The sequence below is a fragment of the Carassius gibelio genome, chromosome A9, assembly GCF_023724105.1.
Source record: "Carassius gibelio isolate Cgi1373 ecotype wild population from Czech Republic chromosome A9, carGib1.2-hapl.c, whole genome shotgun sequence".
NCBI classification, from domain to species: Eukaryota; Metazoa; Chordata; class Actinopteri; order Cypriniformes; family Cyprinidae; genus Carassius; species Carassius gibelio.
The window spans coordinates 18,354,426-18,374,731 of NC_068379.1; the positions used below are offsets into that span (position 1 = coordinate 18,354,426).

A 20,306-nucleotide genomic window follows, 5' to 3' on the forward strand; every position below is an offset into this window, starting at 1 on the left:
CTCATTCTCTCTGTCTTTCTCTCTCTTTTTTTCTGTCAGTCATTCTCAGTATTAATGCATTAGTAACATTGTGGGTGATTCCTCTGGGAGTCAGTCAAATGGTCTTACACCCCTCTATGCCATGGGGAGGTCTTTAAAGTGAGGAAACATGACAGCATCATACCTTACCTTTCGACTGTAACTATCCCAAAGCCCCAAAGTCCTTCTAAAGTCTTGAAATTACACTGTGGGGCAAACAGCATTGCATCACTGAGGTGGAAAATAAAGGATACAGCCGTACTCCTCCGGAACGAGAGCCAATGGCAAGGATCTTCTGCACCGGGTCAAATGCCAGAGCTGTGGGCTGATAGGGAACTCCATGACGCACTGTCTGCAGAGAAATTAAAACAGAGAAACCATGAAAAAGAGTGTGCTACGTTAAGAACAAAGTACTGTAGGCAACTTCAGGCATTCCAACATTATAGTGACACGGCCTACAGCCTGCCTGCAACCCCTGCTACTCTCCTGAGATCAGCTCATGAAACAATACTTCAGCTGCTGCTCAATGTGCAGCCATCCGCTCCTTCCCCTCTGTTTCAAGATATATTCTGCAATATTTTACTGGTTTGGCATATACTACTGTTCAAAAGTTTGAAGACTGTAAGATTTAAAAGTTTTTAAAAAGCCTCTCATGCTCACCAAGCCTGCATTTGAAACACAGTGAATAAGTAATAGTGTGAAATTCTTTTTTTATTATTATTATGGTTGTCTATTTTAGTATATTTTAAAATGTTAATTATTCCTGTGATGACAAAGCTGTATTTACAGCAGCCATTACTCCAGTCTTTAGTGTCACATGATCCTTCAGAAATCATTTTATTATGCTGCTTTTCTGCTCAAGAAAGAGCCTGTTTATTACAGAGCTACAATGGATAATTGATGTACAGAATAATATTAGACAAAAAAACTATACATAATTTATTCTTCTCAAACCTAATACATACTTTCAGATTTTTATGTAAAACTAATGCTTAATAATTCACATAATATACAAGATGCTAATATACAAGCTGAAAGTTACCATGTAAGGTGAGAGAGGAAACCTTATGCATCCCATTTTACTCCTCAAAAATGTCAAAATTTCTTACCAAAAGCTAACTGTTACCAAATTTGCTTTACCAAATTAAAGTGCAAAAGTTCAAACTTTATCAGTCTGGCTGCATTAACGGATTCTGGCATAGGATACATAAACAACAGTACTAAAAGCCTCCCACAGCTCATACGCATTTCCACATTCTGTTGCAACTGTCCCCCTCATTCAAAACAATTTGTGACTTAGAAGTTACACTTTTCCAATCAGCTGCCTTTGCTATGCCTTTCATACTTCAGCTGCTTTCTGAATTAATTTTTTTTTTTAATCTTCACCTGGTAATGTTTGACATTATGTTGTTAACACAGCACAGGTCAAATTACCCAAGTCAGTAAAAGAACAAAACATATATGGCCTGCTACGTAGTTTACTGAAAAATAAAATCACTTGCGATTTAAACCCGGGTAACTTTCAATTACACAATCATAAATCATCAAAGATGATCACACCAGATCATTTGATTGAGATACTAAATCATATGGCACTTCATGCTGCCGCCATGCTGACAACACTCCGCTTTCCTTTTCAATGTCTCCATGTCTTCAGTCTCAGCAAAGATCTCAGCATGCCTTTCTGGCACCTCGCTGACCACTCAAGATCAACTTCATCAAAACCAAGCTCCCCTACCCCCCAGCCAACACCCCCTAACTCAGTCTATCATCATCTCAGCTGAAGGTCACACAGCTTTCAACGCTTTCTGTGCAAAAACTATGGTACCTCTCAAGACCAACCATCAAATTCATGTACAAAATTGAAACAACCACCTAAAAGTCGTGGCCTAGTGGTTAGAGAGTTTGATTCCTAACTCTAAGGTTATGGGTTTCGGGCCGGCAATACCACGACTGATTTGCCCTTGAGCAAGGCACCAAACCCCCAACTGCTCCGCGGGCGCCACAGCCTAAATGGCTGCCCACTGCTCCGGGTGTGTGTTCACGGTGTGTGTGTGTTCAATGCTGTGTGTGTGCACTTTGGATGTGTTAAATGCAGAGCACAAATTCTGAGTATGGGTCACCATACTTGGCTGTATATCAGGTCACTTTCACTGTCTCTTTTTAAACCAGCCACTTCGTTATGGCAAAATCCAAAATCTTTTTCTGCACTTCTTTGTTTAGTATCTGCTTATTTAACATTACTCACTTCTCATTGGCCTTTCCTGCATCTGCTACATGATCCCTTAAACATATTCAAAACATTGCTTCGTTTGATTGGTCCGTTTGAATGTCTCACATTCAGTTTATATTCAAATGGTCAAGGAAGTGATAGCAAAGATCTTTCTCTTTGCTGACTCTTTTCTTTGCTGGAGTTCTCTTCTCAGGGCTCTGCCCTCTCTCTTTCTCTCTCATGTAATATTTCACATACATGTTGGGTAGAATTAACTATGTTTTACCATCCTTCATCTTTTTTGTAACCAATTCAAGTGTAACCATAACAAAATACTGTTATTAAACCACTTTAATAACAGTAAATTATGTTCTAAATAGTCTTAATTCTATGGAGCCACGCACATGACATGCAAGAAAAAATAAATAAATTGTGCACACGATTTACTAATTCGTTCCCTCAATGTACTAAAACGTGCACACGATTACTTTTGCGTTCCCTTGATTTGTTAAATCGTGCGCACAATTTATAAATCGAGTGAACGAAATAGTAAATTGAGGGAACGCAATAGCAATCATGTGCATGTTTTAGTACATTAAGGGAACGAATTAGTAAATCATGCACACGATTTAGCCTAATATTTTTTCCCTCATGTCATGTGCGGGGCTCCATATGATTCAATAATAACTTTGAAATAATATCCTATTGTAATACAATATAGTCACTCAATAGCAACGCTCTCCCACATATTTAGCTATTGTAACTGCGCCTTCTTCTGTCATTGGTATAAGTTGGCAGTGGGTGGTAATACACTAGAAATGTACAGGGCCTGGTTCCCCAAAACGTTCTTATCGCTAAGTAGTTCTTAACCTATTCCTTAACCTCTCTCTTAACCTTATGGCACGATTCCCGAAACGTTTGTACGCTAAGTATATCTTCTGTAAGTTACACTTTCTTAAGGTTGGTCTGGAACATTCGTAACGCTCTCTCTTAAGCGTTGTTTGAGCTCAAGACGCAAGTCGCCGCCACTGTACAGCAGTCAGCGCTGCGCAGTACAATTCAAACTATGGTATGTTGACAATGTGGCTTAACAATCAAGTTATGGACATTATAAGACTAATAATAAAATATGTTTGCAATGGATACAATCACTTTTGATAATGAAAATCTGGCAAACAATTTGGCACTAATTGAATAAGATCTATAAATGGGTAAGCATAGTGGTGTCCAGTAAGCGACCAACTATGGCAGTGATCCAACGTGTCCTTGTATTGAATCAAAGCCGGCGCCGGCCGCGGAGCCATTTAGTCCATGTCAATTTTTTTATCAGGCAAAACTGAAGCCCTTTTGACATTTTGCCTGACATGGCTATATTAAAAAAAATTGCCTTCCAAGACAGCTCATTATGGAGCTGCTGGACCTTCTCAAACCTGCGCTTGCCAGGCTAACGCGGCGGGAATTTTGCTTTAAGCCCTGAAGTCCAGCTGCTTGCAGCGCTAAGGTTTTTTGCTACAGGGAGCTTCATCGAGGTCGTGGTGCTAGGTGCCCTTTTAAACGTTGCTTCACAATCATATTGTGTATCTAACTCTCTCTCTCTGTTCATAGGTTGCTTTTTATTGAAAACATTAACCAATGGCAATCAATACTTCATTAAACAGTAGTAACTGGAAACCATGCTTACATTATCAGTACCATTACTTGTTACTGTTACTTTTCAAATTATAAAATGATTGTCACTGATGAGTTTAATCAGTAATAACAAAGGCAAAAATGTGCATCATGATGACAATTTAAAAAATGCAAAAATTTGACAAAAAAAATAACACCACAAAATATTGCACTAACAATGTTTTTGAAGAGAAAAATCCAAAAATAATATAAATGTTTTAGATAATGCAGTCAATAATATCAGGAATTTACCTGTTTCAACTTTTGAAAGTAACTGAACACTTGGTAAAATGAAGCAAGGGAGCCGACTCGTCACTATATATATATATATATATATATATATATATATATATATATATATATATATATATATATATATATATATATATATATATATTAGTAGTGTCAAAATTAATGTGGAAACGGATGCAATTATTTTTTTTTATTTATTATTATTTTTTTTTTCAGTTTAACACATATCAAAGATTTAACGCAAATAAACCACGGGCAGAGATAGGGTTGGCCACCCCACAACTGCTGTTTTTGACTCTTTTTTTTTTTTTTTTTTTGGACAAGAATTGTGTTTATTTACTCGCCTTCAGTCATAAAAAATAAACAAATGAATAAATGCCATTAAGCAAATATTACAAATATATTGTCTTTATGTTCTATTTACATTAGTTTGGAGATTGTAAAATAATTGCAATATAAAAATACATTTTTTAAACTTTAACCTCTTGAGACCCAGCAAAACATTTTAGCATTTTTTTTTTATTTGTTATATGTTATTTTTTATTATTATTATTTTATTTTTTCAAATTATTATATATATTTCATTCAGAAGTTATGCTAAGTCCTTGTTAGAGGAGATCAGGACTCGATTATCTAAACTATGTTATAACAGAATGATTTGATTTACCATTTTTCTTTAAGCAAAATGTGTGTAAAATGGCCATAAACAGGTTTTCTCATTATATATAATGCATCTGTTGGGGCAACATGTAGTGGAAAAAGAAATTTTCATAATAGATTTTCATAATAATAATATTATTTGTATATTATCATAATAATATAATATCATAATAATAATAATAATATTTCCTAGGAATATTGAAATATAATTTATTTCCCTATTTATTTGTTGTGTCTCCAAAAATAGTCCAGATGTCCTCTACAGTGGACATTTATGAAATCAACATAATGTTTCATAACAGAAATTCATATTTTGATTTGAAACCCCATAACATTTTCCTGAGATTTTTATTTATGACACACAGTTTAAAAATATTCAGATTTAAATGATAATTACAAAATATTATCATATTTCTTTAAGACTGTCACTAAATTAATATCAGACATTTTTGAAGACCAAGGAGAGGGAGTGGCCATGCTGAAATATCCAATCATTAGGTATCTCTGAAAAGCCCTGAAGGTGCTCTGTACAGGACATCCAGACTTACAACTGTGGCATGTATAGTCTCAGAAACCTGAACCAGTTATAATTCTAAAATATGATTGCTGTTATTGTGTCAGAATGTAGTTTTATTAGATTTTTAGGCAAGAATGTACTTAATTAGACCTCAAATATGCAATTCAAATATAAAGATAGGACCTATCTGACAATATGTTTAGACGTTTTTTAAGCTCCAGGCCGACAGCATCCGTTCTGCAATCATGTACCCACCGACAACAGCTTTATCTCGGGCAGTGCTTCAGGAATTTCCCACTGGCTCTTATGTAGATGGTATTACACAAAGTTTTATTCATTTTGGTTATATTAAACAGGCAATCTTTGGTCTTATTAATCTATTATTTGTTCCAGAGCAAATCGATTCATACAGTGATATACATATACTTTTTTTTTTTGACATACATCCATTAAAAAGACATCGAAACACATGGAACCTGAAACCTTTCCTAATACCTGTATAAGCTGCTAATTTGCATTTCTGCTCCGAACACCTGTCCACTTGTTGCAACTGGCATCACATCACTCTCTAAATAGCCAACAAAACAATCAAAGTTTTTGAAAGTTCCCACGCGAGTCATGTGCCATTTTAAACAATAAACATTTACCTTGTTACACTTGCAGCAAACTACCTGCAACTACAGTAATCAATTGAGCTGGTCAGGGGCCAGGGTCAAATCATAGCACTCTGAGTGTCTTTTATTTGGTGCACAGAACTGTACAGAAGCTGTCCAGAATGTGTGCTCTGAAATGTGTCCATGCAACAAGAACCATCCACAGCCTACGGGTCTGTGCTAGTGCTCTGGTCCTGGCGATGGCCACCACAGATGGTGCTGAAATCCATCACACATGCAGCTCCAGACCTGTGACGCAAATTATGACACTGTCCAAAAATATTTTAGAAACAATTCTGCAGATTGGTGTTAAAACTATGAGAGAGTGTAACAAATTCAATGAGATAATTCAACTTTGTTTGACAAGTTAGACAATTTTTTTTATATTTGACTGTAAAAATCACCTTTCATGCACTTTCTCTCACACAGTTTCCCAATTGTTTGGCTTCCTTATGAAGGTACGATCATCAATAATTAATCTGCATAGCTCTGGACTGATGCAAGCAAGTACTGGATGAATGAGCAGGATAGAGTGATCACAAAGCAAGTGAAAGACTCAGAGAGAAAGAGACTGGATGGAGTGAATGCGATGTTCCATCCGTGGATATAAAGAAGGAACAGAGCTGTGATGAAACCGTTGTCATGTCCAAATTCACTTGACTTGTGACTATGTTTGCAGGTTTATTGTCTGCATTATACAAACGTCTTCATGGGAGTGGCTGTGTTCAATGTTTCAGTGTGTATGTGTGTGTTGTCTTATCGTCTCTATTAATCAAATGAGTGCTAATGAATGCCTCTGCATATAGATTTTCATTCAGTGCTCTGCTTTATTGCAGACTATTTAAGCGTCCCCCTCCCATTCCCTCTTCATCTCTCAGTTTCTCTCCTATCCTCTCCCTCTGTCTCTCGCTCTCTCTTATACTGATATGGGTTGTTGTTTCCGCTGTTTAGCTTTTCAATTTCTCCACAATATTTCTACTATTCCATGCTGTTCTTTTCCTCTTAAAGGTACAGTTCACCAAAATGGAAAATCCTGTCAAGATGTATTCAAACCTGTACAAATATCTTTCTTACGTGGAACACACATACACACACACAAGATATACTGAACAACACTGGAAACCAATGAATTTCATTGTACAAAGAAATGTTATCTTGTATTGCACAGACAATAGAATGTCACACAGGTTTGGAACGACATGAGGGTGTGTAAATGATGACAGAATATTCATTTTTGGTCAAACTGTACCTCTAAGTATTTGCATGAATCAAAACACGTTTGTTTGTTGTTGTTTTTTTTTTTTTTTTTTTTTTTTTTTTTTAATTAAACCTTTACTCAAAGATGAATTAAACTGATCAAAAGTGAGAGTACATACATTTATAAATGTTACAAAATGCTAGCCTACATGTTTAACTGTGTTTATCATAATCTAAATGCATGCTATATGGAAGACTAATGGTTAATTATACAGTCAGAAAAAAAATAATGAGCTGTTTTTAACATTGATAGTAATAAATATTTTTCGAGAACCAAAATCAACATGTTGGAATGATTCCTGAAGACTGGAGTAATGACTACTAAAAAAATCAGATTTGCCATCACAGCAAACAAATGACATTTTAAAATATATTCAAATATAAACTATATACTATACTATAAACTATATATTGTTTTAAATTGTTATATTTTCTCACAGTATAGTTTTTACTATTTTTGATTAAAAAAAATCAGGTCTGCTTAGCACAAGAGTTCAAAAACATAAAAATCTTAATTTAAAACCCTAACTTTTGAATTGTTTTTATCTAATTTTCTTCCCATGATTAAATATCTTTCAGCCACAAAAATCCAACTAAAACAGCACATTCTTGTTAATTTCCTATCACAGAATCAAATGATGTGTTCACACCACATGTTTAAGATTTACAAACCTGAAAAGGGCTGTCAGGCCACAACCACGTACACGTATGCTTTCGTGCCAACCAAGGAGCAAACCTAAAATGATCCTCCGCACCCCTGCTCTCCATTTCTCCAAGTCATTCATACGGGCTATTTCAGCTTCTACATGCCTGGGCGTATCTGTCTATCTCTCAGTTTGCAATATAATGCAGAAAGGAATTAAATATTTCCAGTAATGCTGCTGGTCTTATTTCAACCCATACTTCTGTTAGTAACTGATGTGATTCTATGATAGAAATACAAATCTCTACATTAATAATGCCTCATATGGTTTTTGAACTGTGGCTTTGTGGCATTTTGTTCTGTGTAAATGTTTTAATAGGAGCTATGTGGCTGAATGTTTTTGTGGGTTTTCTGCATCAGCTCATGCTAGTAAAGAAAGACAGAGTAATCATTAAGAACTGGATCTGTGGCAGACTATCAATGACCACACAGAAGAATAATTTCAATTCCCTTCCACTCTCTATAAAAACAAATAGGAAAGGTGTGTGTTTATAGGAAATACACTTAGGAAACACACTGTTTTGACCATATATGCCATAAAGGGACAGCTTACCCAAAATATGAAAATTCTGTCTTCATTTATTCACCCAAAAAGTTTTTTTTTTTTTTCACTATACAATAAACCCTCATGAAAGTATGATTGTAAATATTAATTAGTCTTTACAAATGGATATATGGAGCATATGTGGTATCAATTTATTGTTACATCAATTTATTGCATATCAATGGAACCTTAATAAAATTCATCATATGCCTTCTAAAGTATATACTAATTTAAATATTTAAAATCATTATCTGTGGTAATCGACAGCATGATATGCAGACATTATGTTGAAAACAGTGCAGAATATTCCTCACACACACACACACCCGTCTCCCGCAGCTGGAGTCAGGGTGGGTGGTCTGGGTTTGGCAGCTCTGCAGCCTTTAATCATGGGCTGGGGAAGAGGTTGACACACAAGGGGGCACTGACCTCCTGTCTGTCCCAGCAGGGTGATGCGACCTGTGGCAGGAAGGAGACACGAAACCCCTGGAACCTCCCCTTATTAATGCAAACAGGCCCCAGACAAGAGAGTCATTTAACATTAAATATACATACTACAGAGAGAGGATGAAAAATACATCTACCGGCCCCAATCTTTAAAGCCTCATCCATATTTCATGGCACAGAAGATCCATGTTTTGCTCTTTTTCTCACCCCGTACATATCAGGCCTTCGTCTTCAATTTTGGTTTTTCGGTTCATAGTAGACAATGCTTTTAATTCTGCATTGGAAAGGCACAGGAAGGATGATAGCAGCATACAGTAAAGAGACCCGGCTGGCACTGATGTCATAGAACTCTCCAGAACACTGAGCAAGGGTTTCTCTGGCTCCCTCAAGCTCTATCTATCTCTATCTAATTAAATTTTATACCACTCTTTTTCCATTGCTACAAATATTCCAACACACAACAATGAACTCTCTTTCTCGCTCATTCACTCAGCTTCTTCTTTCAGAGGGAAGGGTGGGCGAGTCTAGACCCCAATCTAAAAATAGACCACACATCCAGCGCTCTCATGCACCGCTCTGTGCATAAGACTGCAGATCTCGCTCTCACTCTTGTGCTGTGTCTCTCACAAGCATGCTCACACATTATCATCATCGTTTTAGCGATACAACAGGTATTGCCATACATTCTTCCAAATATTCTTGGATGGACTGTCGACATCAGATCCATTCATATAATCGCTTCTCTCCCATGCACTTTATAAGACACAGCATTGTTCTATTGCTGCAATGCAATATAACATAGTGTAAGCAAAAATGCTCTGTATAAATGTCTGTTGAAATCATTACTAATGCAGCATGTATTAAAAATGTATTGAGGGAACTATTAATGCCACACACATAGTAGATGTCTTTTGCACACAAAAACTGTTACTTTGTAATATCATGTGTTTATATCAGAGCAGAGTATATATATATATATATATATATATATATATATATATATATATATATATATATATATATATATATATATATATATATATATATATATTTACATGCACTTCAGGTCTTGCAGTCTCTTGCAGAGTTGAATCATATGTGATAATTTAGGAAGACATACAAAATGTGCAATTTAGGTAGGGGCAGGGTAGGGTACTCCAGGGCAGGTTTGAGAACCACTGCTCTAGTAAACTTCTTCGGTCATGTGTATCAAATCTCTTAGAGCTGCCTGGTACATATAGTGGAGACACTCGGACTGCTGTTCCCTAATAAGCTCTATGCCTCTAATATCCCACAATTTATCCGTACACGGTTCAGGAAGAGAAGCTTCCAGATTGGCACTTTGTGGTGTATGAATCATGTTCATGAAGCTAGAGCTACATCCTCTCAATCCTTCAGCCAGAAAGGAAACTTTTGAACTTTTAATGCCTGAGATTTTTGCCCAAATTGAAGATCATATTCAATCTTTAAATCTCAGTTTCAAACTCATGATCAGCAACAAATGCCATACTAGCTCTTGTGATGTGTTGATGTGTCTGATAGGAAAAGGGGCAGGTCTAGTGTTAAATAAAGTTACATTAGCACTTTCTGAAGTAGGCACTTTTTCCTAAAGCATCTTATTCCTGGAACAACGGTTACAGACTAAATGTAACAAATCAAAAAATGTAAAAAATCAAATAAAAAAAAATCTAATCATATCAAATCACTTTGGTATTGCATTACATTTTTACTTCATTTTACTGTCTCCTTTGAATTAATTTCTTATGTTACACTTCTTAATTGCAAGTCACTTTGATTAAAAACATCTGCTAAATTAATCAGTGTAAATATAAATAACTCTGAAACTATTTTGATACATGCACTACTAACTGCCTCAAACAAAATCTTTATCTTTCAAGAACTCAGTGACATACATTAACTCCCAAACTTCAACAAATCCTTAGTCTAAATTACATAGATGCGTGACAGTCATATTTGGATTGCCAATTTTGTTTTCATTCAAGCTCTTTTTGTGAAACAGACATGAACGATCTGTGGTTGGTCTGTCTGAGAATGAGAGTAGGGCAGGGTGTAGGCCACTTTGTTGCTTCATTTTAGGGTCTAAGGTACAATCCCTGCAATCCAGAGGATAGTTTTATTGCTCAGAAGTTGCTCTTTCAAAGATGTGTTATTTGGTGACTGAGAGACGTACAGTACTGGGGATTGCCTTCAACAAATCACTTAACCCCAGGTTGCTCAAGCAGGAGCATGCCTGTAACAAGTCTTCTGTAAGTTACTTTGAAAAAAAAAACTCATAAATAACAAAATCTCTTTAGACTGTAGAAACTACAAATGCAATCTGACTTAGAATGCATCCATAAGGTTAGAAACAGACAAGGAAAAGTGATAAGAGGGGGAGAAAATATTTCTAGCAAGCAAGCAAATAAATAAATACATACTTAAATAAATGATCTATTTAAGGAAATATATTTATATCAAACTAAATATATGTAAAACATTTTTGAAGCTTATTTCTTGAAAATGCCATGTTTAATTCAAAGTGTTTTTTGCTGTTTCTTTGTAATTATTTGAAACATTTGTTGGCAATTTCTGAGAAAAGTAAATTAATTTCAAAGTAACATTTTGTTCAGCTTACAATTTTTTGTTATTTTTACATTTGCACGAAAACATGACTAAGCATGTTTACAATGTAATTTTTCTCATCCGCCCATCCCCATAATTGTTTAATTATTCATCTAATCTCCATAATGTAGGGAAAATTTGACTCACATTTATAAGCTGTAACCCCAAGACATACGGTTATATAATTTTGAAAAGAAATTTTTTTTGAAATAAGGAAGATGTCTACAAAATAAGGAAAGAATAAAATAAACAGAGCAGGATTCACTGTCTAACCACTGTCTATCAGGAATCTGGTTCAGTCAGCCTGAAATGACATTAAGCCTCAAGTCCACCAAATAATGTTAAAACAATTGAGTGAACAAGAAGAAGACAGAGAGTACTGAGTGGTGGCTGGATAGGGGGGAGGAGGGCTGATACCAGATAAGAGAAATGAGGCTCTTTTATTGGGTCAGTAAGTGTGCCATCACCCCCATGAAACCACATGAGGGCAAACAGCCCACTTTAAAAGCAGTTCTGTCACCAATCAATTAAAGAACAGACCATCATCCTGCATACACACAATAGAATACGACAGAAACTAAAACAATTAGACAAAATCCAATCAAAAATACCACGAGATTAAAAACAAACACAGCACAACATGAAGGTTAATTGAGAGTATTTTTTCTTTGAATGGCAACAAGACTGGTAATTTGTCCATCTATCCATCTAGTCTTTGTCAGAGCTGCTGTATACATATAATATATATCAAAATGTCACTTGAACAGAATGTGTAGGCGCAGTTTGTTTGAGCCCTGCTGCTGTTTATGCTGCGGGCATCAAGCTGCGCTAAGAGCGAGAGTTAAAATGCAATTACTGAGCTTACAAGCCATTGTGTACTTGAGCGTGCATGTGCCTAACTGGATTTCCTTCTACAGACATATCAGCTATCCCTCACCTATCCAGAGAGAAACAGACTGTTCAATGCTGAATCAGAAAGGGAGGCTGTGGAAGGATGCCACTCACAAATGGACGCATCTGTTGGGTGTGATATCATCACTGACTTGAAACAAATATTGATGAATGTTGGCAGTGAGGTTGAGATGGAGGTGATGCAACAACTTCTTAATTGAGCACTGGATGGTGTTTGAGGCAATTGCACAATTCTAGCCAGACGTTACATTTGTCTCTTTCACTTTCACTGTCAGTATACATGTTACGGTTATCGAGCCTGAAGAGAGTGACAATTTAAAGTGCACAGTTCCTTAACAGAAGGCTGTCAGAAATCTAGGAAATCTGTTTACGCTCGTACTACTTTATATCTCCCACTTGCTTCATTATTTCTCATAATCGCAGCATTACATCTCACAATCTGACTTTATGTTTTGTGACTTTTTATCTCCCATTTGTGACTTTATATATCATAATTTATTGTATTTCTTGTAATTTTGATAATTTATTATATAAAAATATATATATTTTTTTTTTTTTTTTACTATACACTGTATAGTTATTGCTATTATTGTTGTTGTTGTTAAAATACAATAATAACTATAAATAACAAAATATTGATTTTAATAAGCTTTTAAATACTGCCATATTTGATAAATTTCAAACAATAACTTTTTTAGGTTTTACTTTGAAGTGGCAATAGGCTTACTTTATTTTTTTTTTTACATCTGAAAATGTAGCAGTTTAAATGCATAATGTTAAATACACCACATTAATCTATCATTTTATGTAACAGCAGCTAGCAAGGTTTTTTTTTTTTTTTTTTTTTTACTTAACATCAAAACAAGCACAAAAATACACAAAATCCTCTGTGCGAGACACTAAACAACAAGAGAAAATGAAGGGGGATCAGAGAAGTGGAGTGGAAAAAGGTATGAAGGATATAGATTGACTGAATAGGGCTATTCATTTATGGGTGATTACAAGCACGGCGCTGTTTGGAGTATTAACTATCTTATCCCTGCTCTGTCACTGGAGAGACAGCACAGAGTATGAATGATGGAAAGAAATAACAATTAGGTTCAAACAAGTGCCACCATTTGAAATCTTTCAATTCAGCAGATGTAAAAATAAGGAGATAAAGAAAAAATGTGAGGGAGAGTTAGAGAAAAATATGGTTTCAAACAGCACTGACAGGAAACTCTTTATGAGTCACTGCTACATGTCACTACTACACACATCTTTAGATGTCATTCCTCTCTCGAAATAGAGAGAGCAATAAAACTGTTCTGGATGCTCAGACCCTTCAGTGGGAAAATCTACTGTGAGGATCTTCGAGATACAATGAAAGAAGTCTCTAATTCTGCATTTATTTGATCAAAAATAGTGTACAAGAAGTAATATAGTGAAATATTATTCCGATTTTAAATGCAGTTTAATGGCAGTTTTCTATTGTAAAAAAAGAATGTAAAATGTAATTTATTACTATTGCAAACATTTTTGTTTGTTTGTTTGCTTTGCAGCCATTACTCCAGATTTCAGTGTGACATGAATCTTCAGAAAGAGATATTTCTTTGCAACAGTTGTTGTTTCATAAAACTAATTATTTTATTTTTTTCCAGAATTTAATTGATTTGATTTGAATACAATTCATACATTTTAATGCATTCTTTCTGAAAAAGTTCTAATAATAATAATATAATAATATTCTAATAATATTTTTAAAAAATTATAATAATTGTGTATTGCTGAATATTTTTAGTTTTTCTAAAAGATTACAATATATTTGATTTATAGTATTCTTAGAATAAAGCTTTTCCTAAAACCACTGTGTGCTCAGTTTAGTTGTGTGCTTTGGGTCATTGTTATGTTGGAAGGTAAACCTTCTTCCCATTGGCATCTTTCTGGCAGAGGGCAGCAGATTTTCCTCAAGAATTTGTTGGTACTTTGCATACAGGTACATTCATAAGTTAGAAAAACGGTCTTGTATATAGGAATAACAAAGTCACATATAGGTACTACCTCAGATAGAAATTTATTCTGACAACATGTGGTGTTTTACCATTTGTTTAGCTGCCGATTAACTCTGTGATTCTTTTTTTTTTTTTTTTTTTTTTTTTTTTTTTTTGAGATGTTGGTGTTATATCTTTCATTTAGATGATGTTACAGGTAGCACTGAGTAAATACAGCTGGATAAAGCAAAAAAAAAAAAAAAAAAAAAAAAACTGTGTCAACTGTGTGTGTGTGATTGTTTTAAAAGAGGGGTGATTCTTTTCTCTGTATTTATTTGTTTATTTATTTTTACATAAAATATAAATAAAGCTACACTGTAAAAAATTTCTTGTTGTTTTTACAAAAACTTTTTGGCAGCTGTGGTTGCCAGAATAATTTTGTAAAAATACAGAAAACTGTAAACACATTTACGTCAAAAAACTGTTAATTTTACAATATAAAGCTGTAATTTACAAACAAGAAAATGTGAATATAAACCAGTAAATTCAACAACACACAAAATTAAATCTGTTTTGTACCTTGAAAATACTGACAACCACCATAATAATAAAGATGATACTGTATAAGAGAAAGCCACATGAAGTATCAAAGCTCATCACAAGTAGCTTCACCACAAGCAGAAGTATATATTAACATATAGAAGGTGCACATTTATGGAAACACAAAACACCATCATGGTAACACACGTGATACTTAAATAATGCAAAAAACTTTCATTAAGCAACAGAAGATGTAACATAAAGCTCAAATGTACATAACTGATAACAAGAACTATTTAAAAACATGATTATTTAAACAAAATACTTTCAAACGTGGAGTGTCACGCAGGGAATTCTGGGAATATCAGTTTACAGTTTTAGACTGTAAATTATACATTGATTTGTTCTTTTTTTACTTCTAAAAGCTGTATAATTAACAGAATTTTACTGTAAATTTACATTAAATGCTTTGTTAGATCTTTTACAGTTTTTCCCTGTATATAGTACGGGAACTTACTGTTAACCTATTATCAGTTTTTTTCCGTAGCGTTTTTACAACATTTTACAGTTAAAATTACACTTATTTTTTACAGTGTATTAATGGGAAGGATTTTAACACAGATCTTTCATAGTGGTGGAGATACTCAGAATAAGCTCACTCATAATTTGTATGGCTTATTTTTAGATCTTTGCTACTATCAGTCCCATTGCATCTATCTGGTCATACTACTCTGTTGAACCTATAAACAGTGTTGATGATGAAAATAAAATCTATCTATCAGCAATAGAGACTATACAGTACAATTCATCCTTTTTTCCCTTTGGTTGAGTGAGCACAGCTTACCTGTTGAGAGATGAGGATACACGCAGACAGAGCGGGCTGCTCTAGAGCACAGGCTGTGCCACCACTGCGGTCTCAGAGCACTGGAGAGGAAGCCAACATTGTTGACAGAGGACTAGTAGAATTATACCTCAGTATCTACCTTGTTTGTTGTCATTTGCCAGAGCAAAATCTTGCTGATTGGCTTAAAAAAAAAAAACAAGATCCCTGCTGTTTTTACCTTCCATTATGATGTTAAATACACATTTACATGTTTTTCTATTTTTGCTCCATGTCTTTGACTCTACTATTCCTGTGTGCATGACAGATCCATCCGGGAATAAACAGAAGTGAGACTGGGGGAGAGAAATCTAAATTCTACCACACATGAAACATGACAGCCCATGACTGGAGCTGTTGTCAAAGCTCATGATTCAGTTGAGTGATCATTACCAGAAATGGGTGTCACCGAGTGTTCTTGAGCACATGAGAGGGTATTCGGCAATCTGTTTCAGATGTGCGTCTCCAGAGCACTCTCTCTGTCAACATCGCACAGAACAACAGAACACATCCCTCGACAGACCACAAGGCAGATCCTTTATACTTTTCTCTAGAATAAAAACTCATACAATTCAAGATTGCTTATGTTGTTTTCTTGTATAGATCATGTTTCCTTAACATTAAAGATGTTGTATCATGAAAATGTAAGACATTTCAGACAATTTTCAATTCTTAGTGAGGATCTCAGACAGTCCCGTTTCTGATATGTATAAATACAGCATTACAATCTCATATTCATGAGCCACAGGGTTCCTTCTAGTATATGTTCAACATGTGTGGCCTAGAATAAACCCACCTTAGTGAGCAAACTACTTTGAATTCAGTTACTTTTAAAATCAGTGTTTTACATCATCAAACTGATATAATAAATAGCAATCTATTTTAAAAGAATGGACATTTAAAGAGAGAGAGAAAAAAAACCTCTTTGAAAAAAAATGAGCAGTGTAGATGAGTTCATTTCTTTTTATCAGCTGGTTGGACAGCATTCTAACGGCACCCATTCAACTGCAGAGGAGCCACTTAAGTAAAGTGATGTAATGTTAACTTTTGTCAAATTCTCTTCAGATGAAGAAACAAACTAATCTACATTTTTGATTGATTTAAGGTGAGCAAATGTTGGGGTGAACTGTTCCTTTAAATGAATACAGGTACATTCATAAGTTAGAAAAACGGTCTTGTATATAGGAATAACAAAGTCACATATAGGTACTACCTCAGATAGAAATGTATTCTGACAACATGTGGTGTTTTACCATTTGTTTAGCTGCCGATTAATTCTTTAACCAATCCTGTAAGCTTCTACATGTTATGATTGTGAATCGTTTGCAAGTCATATCAATTAAAACAAAACGTAAATCGGGGCTGTTGGGTCTGTATCTGCGCGACTTTCTCCTATATTACCGGGGAAAGCACACACTGTACATGGTGAGAACGAGGCGTGTGCCAGCCAGTAGTGAATGAATGTGCCATGCTGGGAATATTCACAAACAGATTCATAAACTATGATTTGTGCACGTATCATTCGTTCTCTCTTACCGCTTTTCCGCTAATTAACTGGAAAACAACACGAGTCCGTCCTCGATCGCTCTACAGTGACTTGTTTACTCCAAATTTCAAGCTCGAGCCGAACCGATTCAAGGGGAGGCAGAAGCGCTGCAGTCAGCTTCCGCCAGAACGACCGGCTCCAATAGGGTCTAAAAATAGCTTCAAGAGAATTCACACAAACCCGGAGACTACGACAGACGCCTCGGTTATGTCATCGACTCCCTATAACTTAACTTAACTGCGGGAATTGTGTCCCAAGAATGCCTAATCCTGAGCATCTCACTCCCAATGCATTTACTAGCCTACTGTAGAACTATAAAGATATGACGATTTAACGACAGACAGACGGATAACTTTCTTCTACTAAAGGAGATGAAAAATGAATTGGTGAATGGAGGTTGTCAGTCTTTAACAACTCCTTTTTTGTGTTCTACTGAAGAAAAAAAACATAATGCAGGTTTGAATCAACATGAGGGTCAGTACATTATGACAGAACTATTATTTTCGTGTGAACTATCAATTTAACATTTCAGTATGGTCTTGGTTATGTGAAAGGCGGGACTGAGAAACACTGAAGAATTTTAATTTGTGTGTAAACTATCCATTTAACACTTCAGTATGGTCACACTGATGCTTAAACACTTGACTAAGAAACAGTGTCAGTGGCTGAGCCCTTTAAAAGAGAGAGTCAGAACTGACTGCCGGGAACTTTAAAGGATAGCTAACACAAAGAATTGTCATGATTCATATAATTCGAAAACTGTATGTCTTTCTGTCTTCTGTGGAAAAAAATATTATAATTTAAGAAATGTCTGTCTGTGTTTTTGTCTCTAAAAAGGACGTCAATGGTCAACGAAACTGTTTTGTTACCAAAATTCTTTAAAATATCTTCTTACCTATTTGTGGTTCACAATGTCTTTGCACTACAGTATGTGTCTCTGTGTAGTGTATCGGCTGCTTGTGCATTGCAATTTCTATTGTGGCTCTATCGACAACAGTTCCCCAACAGCTGCATTGATTAGCACAGGCCTCTTGGCCAAAACTAGCTGCTCGTCTCTATTGCAATGTCAGACGAGTCCTTTGCGACAAGCTAGAAAGGGGCACCCACCTTGCAGATTTGGAAGTGCTCAGACATTAGTGTCTCCTGTATTTCCAGCTCCCGCGGTGTCGGTGCCGTACCGGGGGTCCCAGCCGCACTGCCGCACGCGGGTGATCCACCTGGATTGACAGGTGAAGAAGTGGTCAACCCGTCCAAAACCTTCCGGAACTTCTTCATCTTTATCCTTGTGTTTATATTTCAACGTTTCTCTTGAACAATCTCAAAACGTGCCGTCGAGACGATTAATACGGCATAAGATATGATGCGGCTTCACAGCACGAATTCAGACTCTTCGTTTCTTCTTCCTTTCAAAATTTATGTTCACGAAAAGTCGCAAAAAAAGCTCATCTTCCAAAATAAGGCTGATGATCATAAAAATAAGATGATGGATTTGGGGGAAAAGGCGAGTTGAGGTTCAGTGCGCATTAAAGCCTGAACCAGGCTGGAGAAGAACCAAGAAACTTCATGGCACTTACGCAGGACGGTATCGCATCCAACTAGTAAACGTTCTCAGGAGGCATGTCAGAAACATAGTAAAGTAGTACAGTGTACTTTGGTAAAATGAATGTTACTTGCCGTATTTTATCGAGGTTCAATCGCTGTACATGGCAAAACTCACGCTGAAGCTTGTTGTTTGGGATCCCGGACGCAGAGGACACACGCCGCAGAGAAGCAGCATATAGCGACGTGCCAACGTCAAAAATGGATCAGAAATCGCCGCGAAAGGACATTATATTTCACGACCTGAAAGATGTCTGTGAAATCCCCTTCTCTATTTCTTTCTTCTGAATAATTTGGGAGAAGAGGAGGCGAGCACAATTGACCAGCACCCAGAATCTCTCCCGCAGTCGAGTGCGAGCTGCTGTCCAAGGTGCTGAAAGATTGAGTGAAAGACAGCCACACCCATCTGTGTCCTGGTTGGACCATGTGCTACGGCCCTACTGCAATCCCCGCCTTCCGGCTGCTGCGATTGGACCATGTGCTTCAGAAACCACAAACAATGAAATAGTGATTTAATTATTTGCAGATATTTTCTTAAACTTAATGTTATCTATATTGCACCAAACTCAAATATACAGTATTTTTTTCATGCCAACAACTTAAATTCAAATATTTTAGATATTTAAAACTCAGAGGACCACAAACGTTCCTTACATTATGTTGGTATCCAGTTTGACATCGGTATAACGTCCTGCAGAGCTGCTAGCTGTGGCTCGTAGAGGTATAGTTTATGCTTTCATTGTTAAATGACTTCTCTCAAAACAACTGAAAAAGATTCATATTTGCTTAATAACTACACAAATAAATAAAATGTTATACCAAACTTAAGGAGATACGTTGGAGCAGTGGCTGAATTGTGGTAACCTAGTTATAGTCACTCTCTTTCCATCTCATCCAGTCCGTAATGTGACTCCTCTGACAGGCAGCAGTGGCCTCCAGGGGGCGCTGTGATGTGCATCTAGCAGATGCAGATTACATAAGCGCTTACATCATCTCTCCCCTTGGCACGTCTTATTCCATTGAGTCTTTTCGGCTGAAATTGGCTCATGTTGTTGATACCAGCTACAGAGATTTTGATGCTGATGATGCTTCTGTGAATTTCATTCAGAATCTTCTGATTAGATGGAACATCATTTACACAAACGAAGCTATGATAAATCTAATAGCTTCTAATTGTTTTTTCTTCTAATTTAGCCAAATGTATTATAGTCTACTTTTAAATCTGTTAAGACTATACATATATTATAGTTTATCCAAAAGTACAGTATCCAATAAAGATTAAGAGAAGCAGTCACCAGCTCTGCAA

The 20,306-nt window shown here is 35.9% G+C and overlaps 1 protein-coding gene across 11 annotated transcripts in view; it reads right to left on the reverse strand.

Moving 5' to 3' along the window:
- LOC128019832 (syntaxin-binding protein 5-like) overlaps window positions 1-19,369 on the reverse strand; it is a 135,937-nt gene extending 116,568 nt beyond the window's left edge. For all 11 annotated transcript variants that reach the window (XM_052606109.1, XM_052606103.1, XM_052606110.1 and 8 more), the window contains exons 1-2: window positions 18,509-19,369; window positions 273-370 (exon numbers count right to left, since the gene is read on the reverse strand). In XM_052606109.1, coding sequence (XP_052462069.1) covers window positions 273-370; window positions 18,509-18,676 — 266 coding nt within the window. In that variant the 5' untranslated portion in view covers window positions 18,677-19,369. The remainder of the gene's footprint in view (window positions 1-272; window positions 371-18,508) is intronic.
- Between the last annotated feature and the right edge of the window lie 937 nt (window positions 19,370-20,306).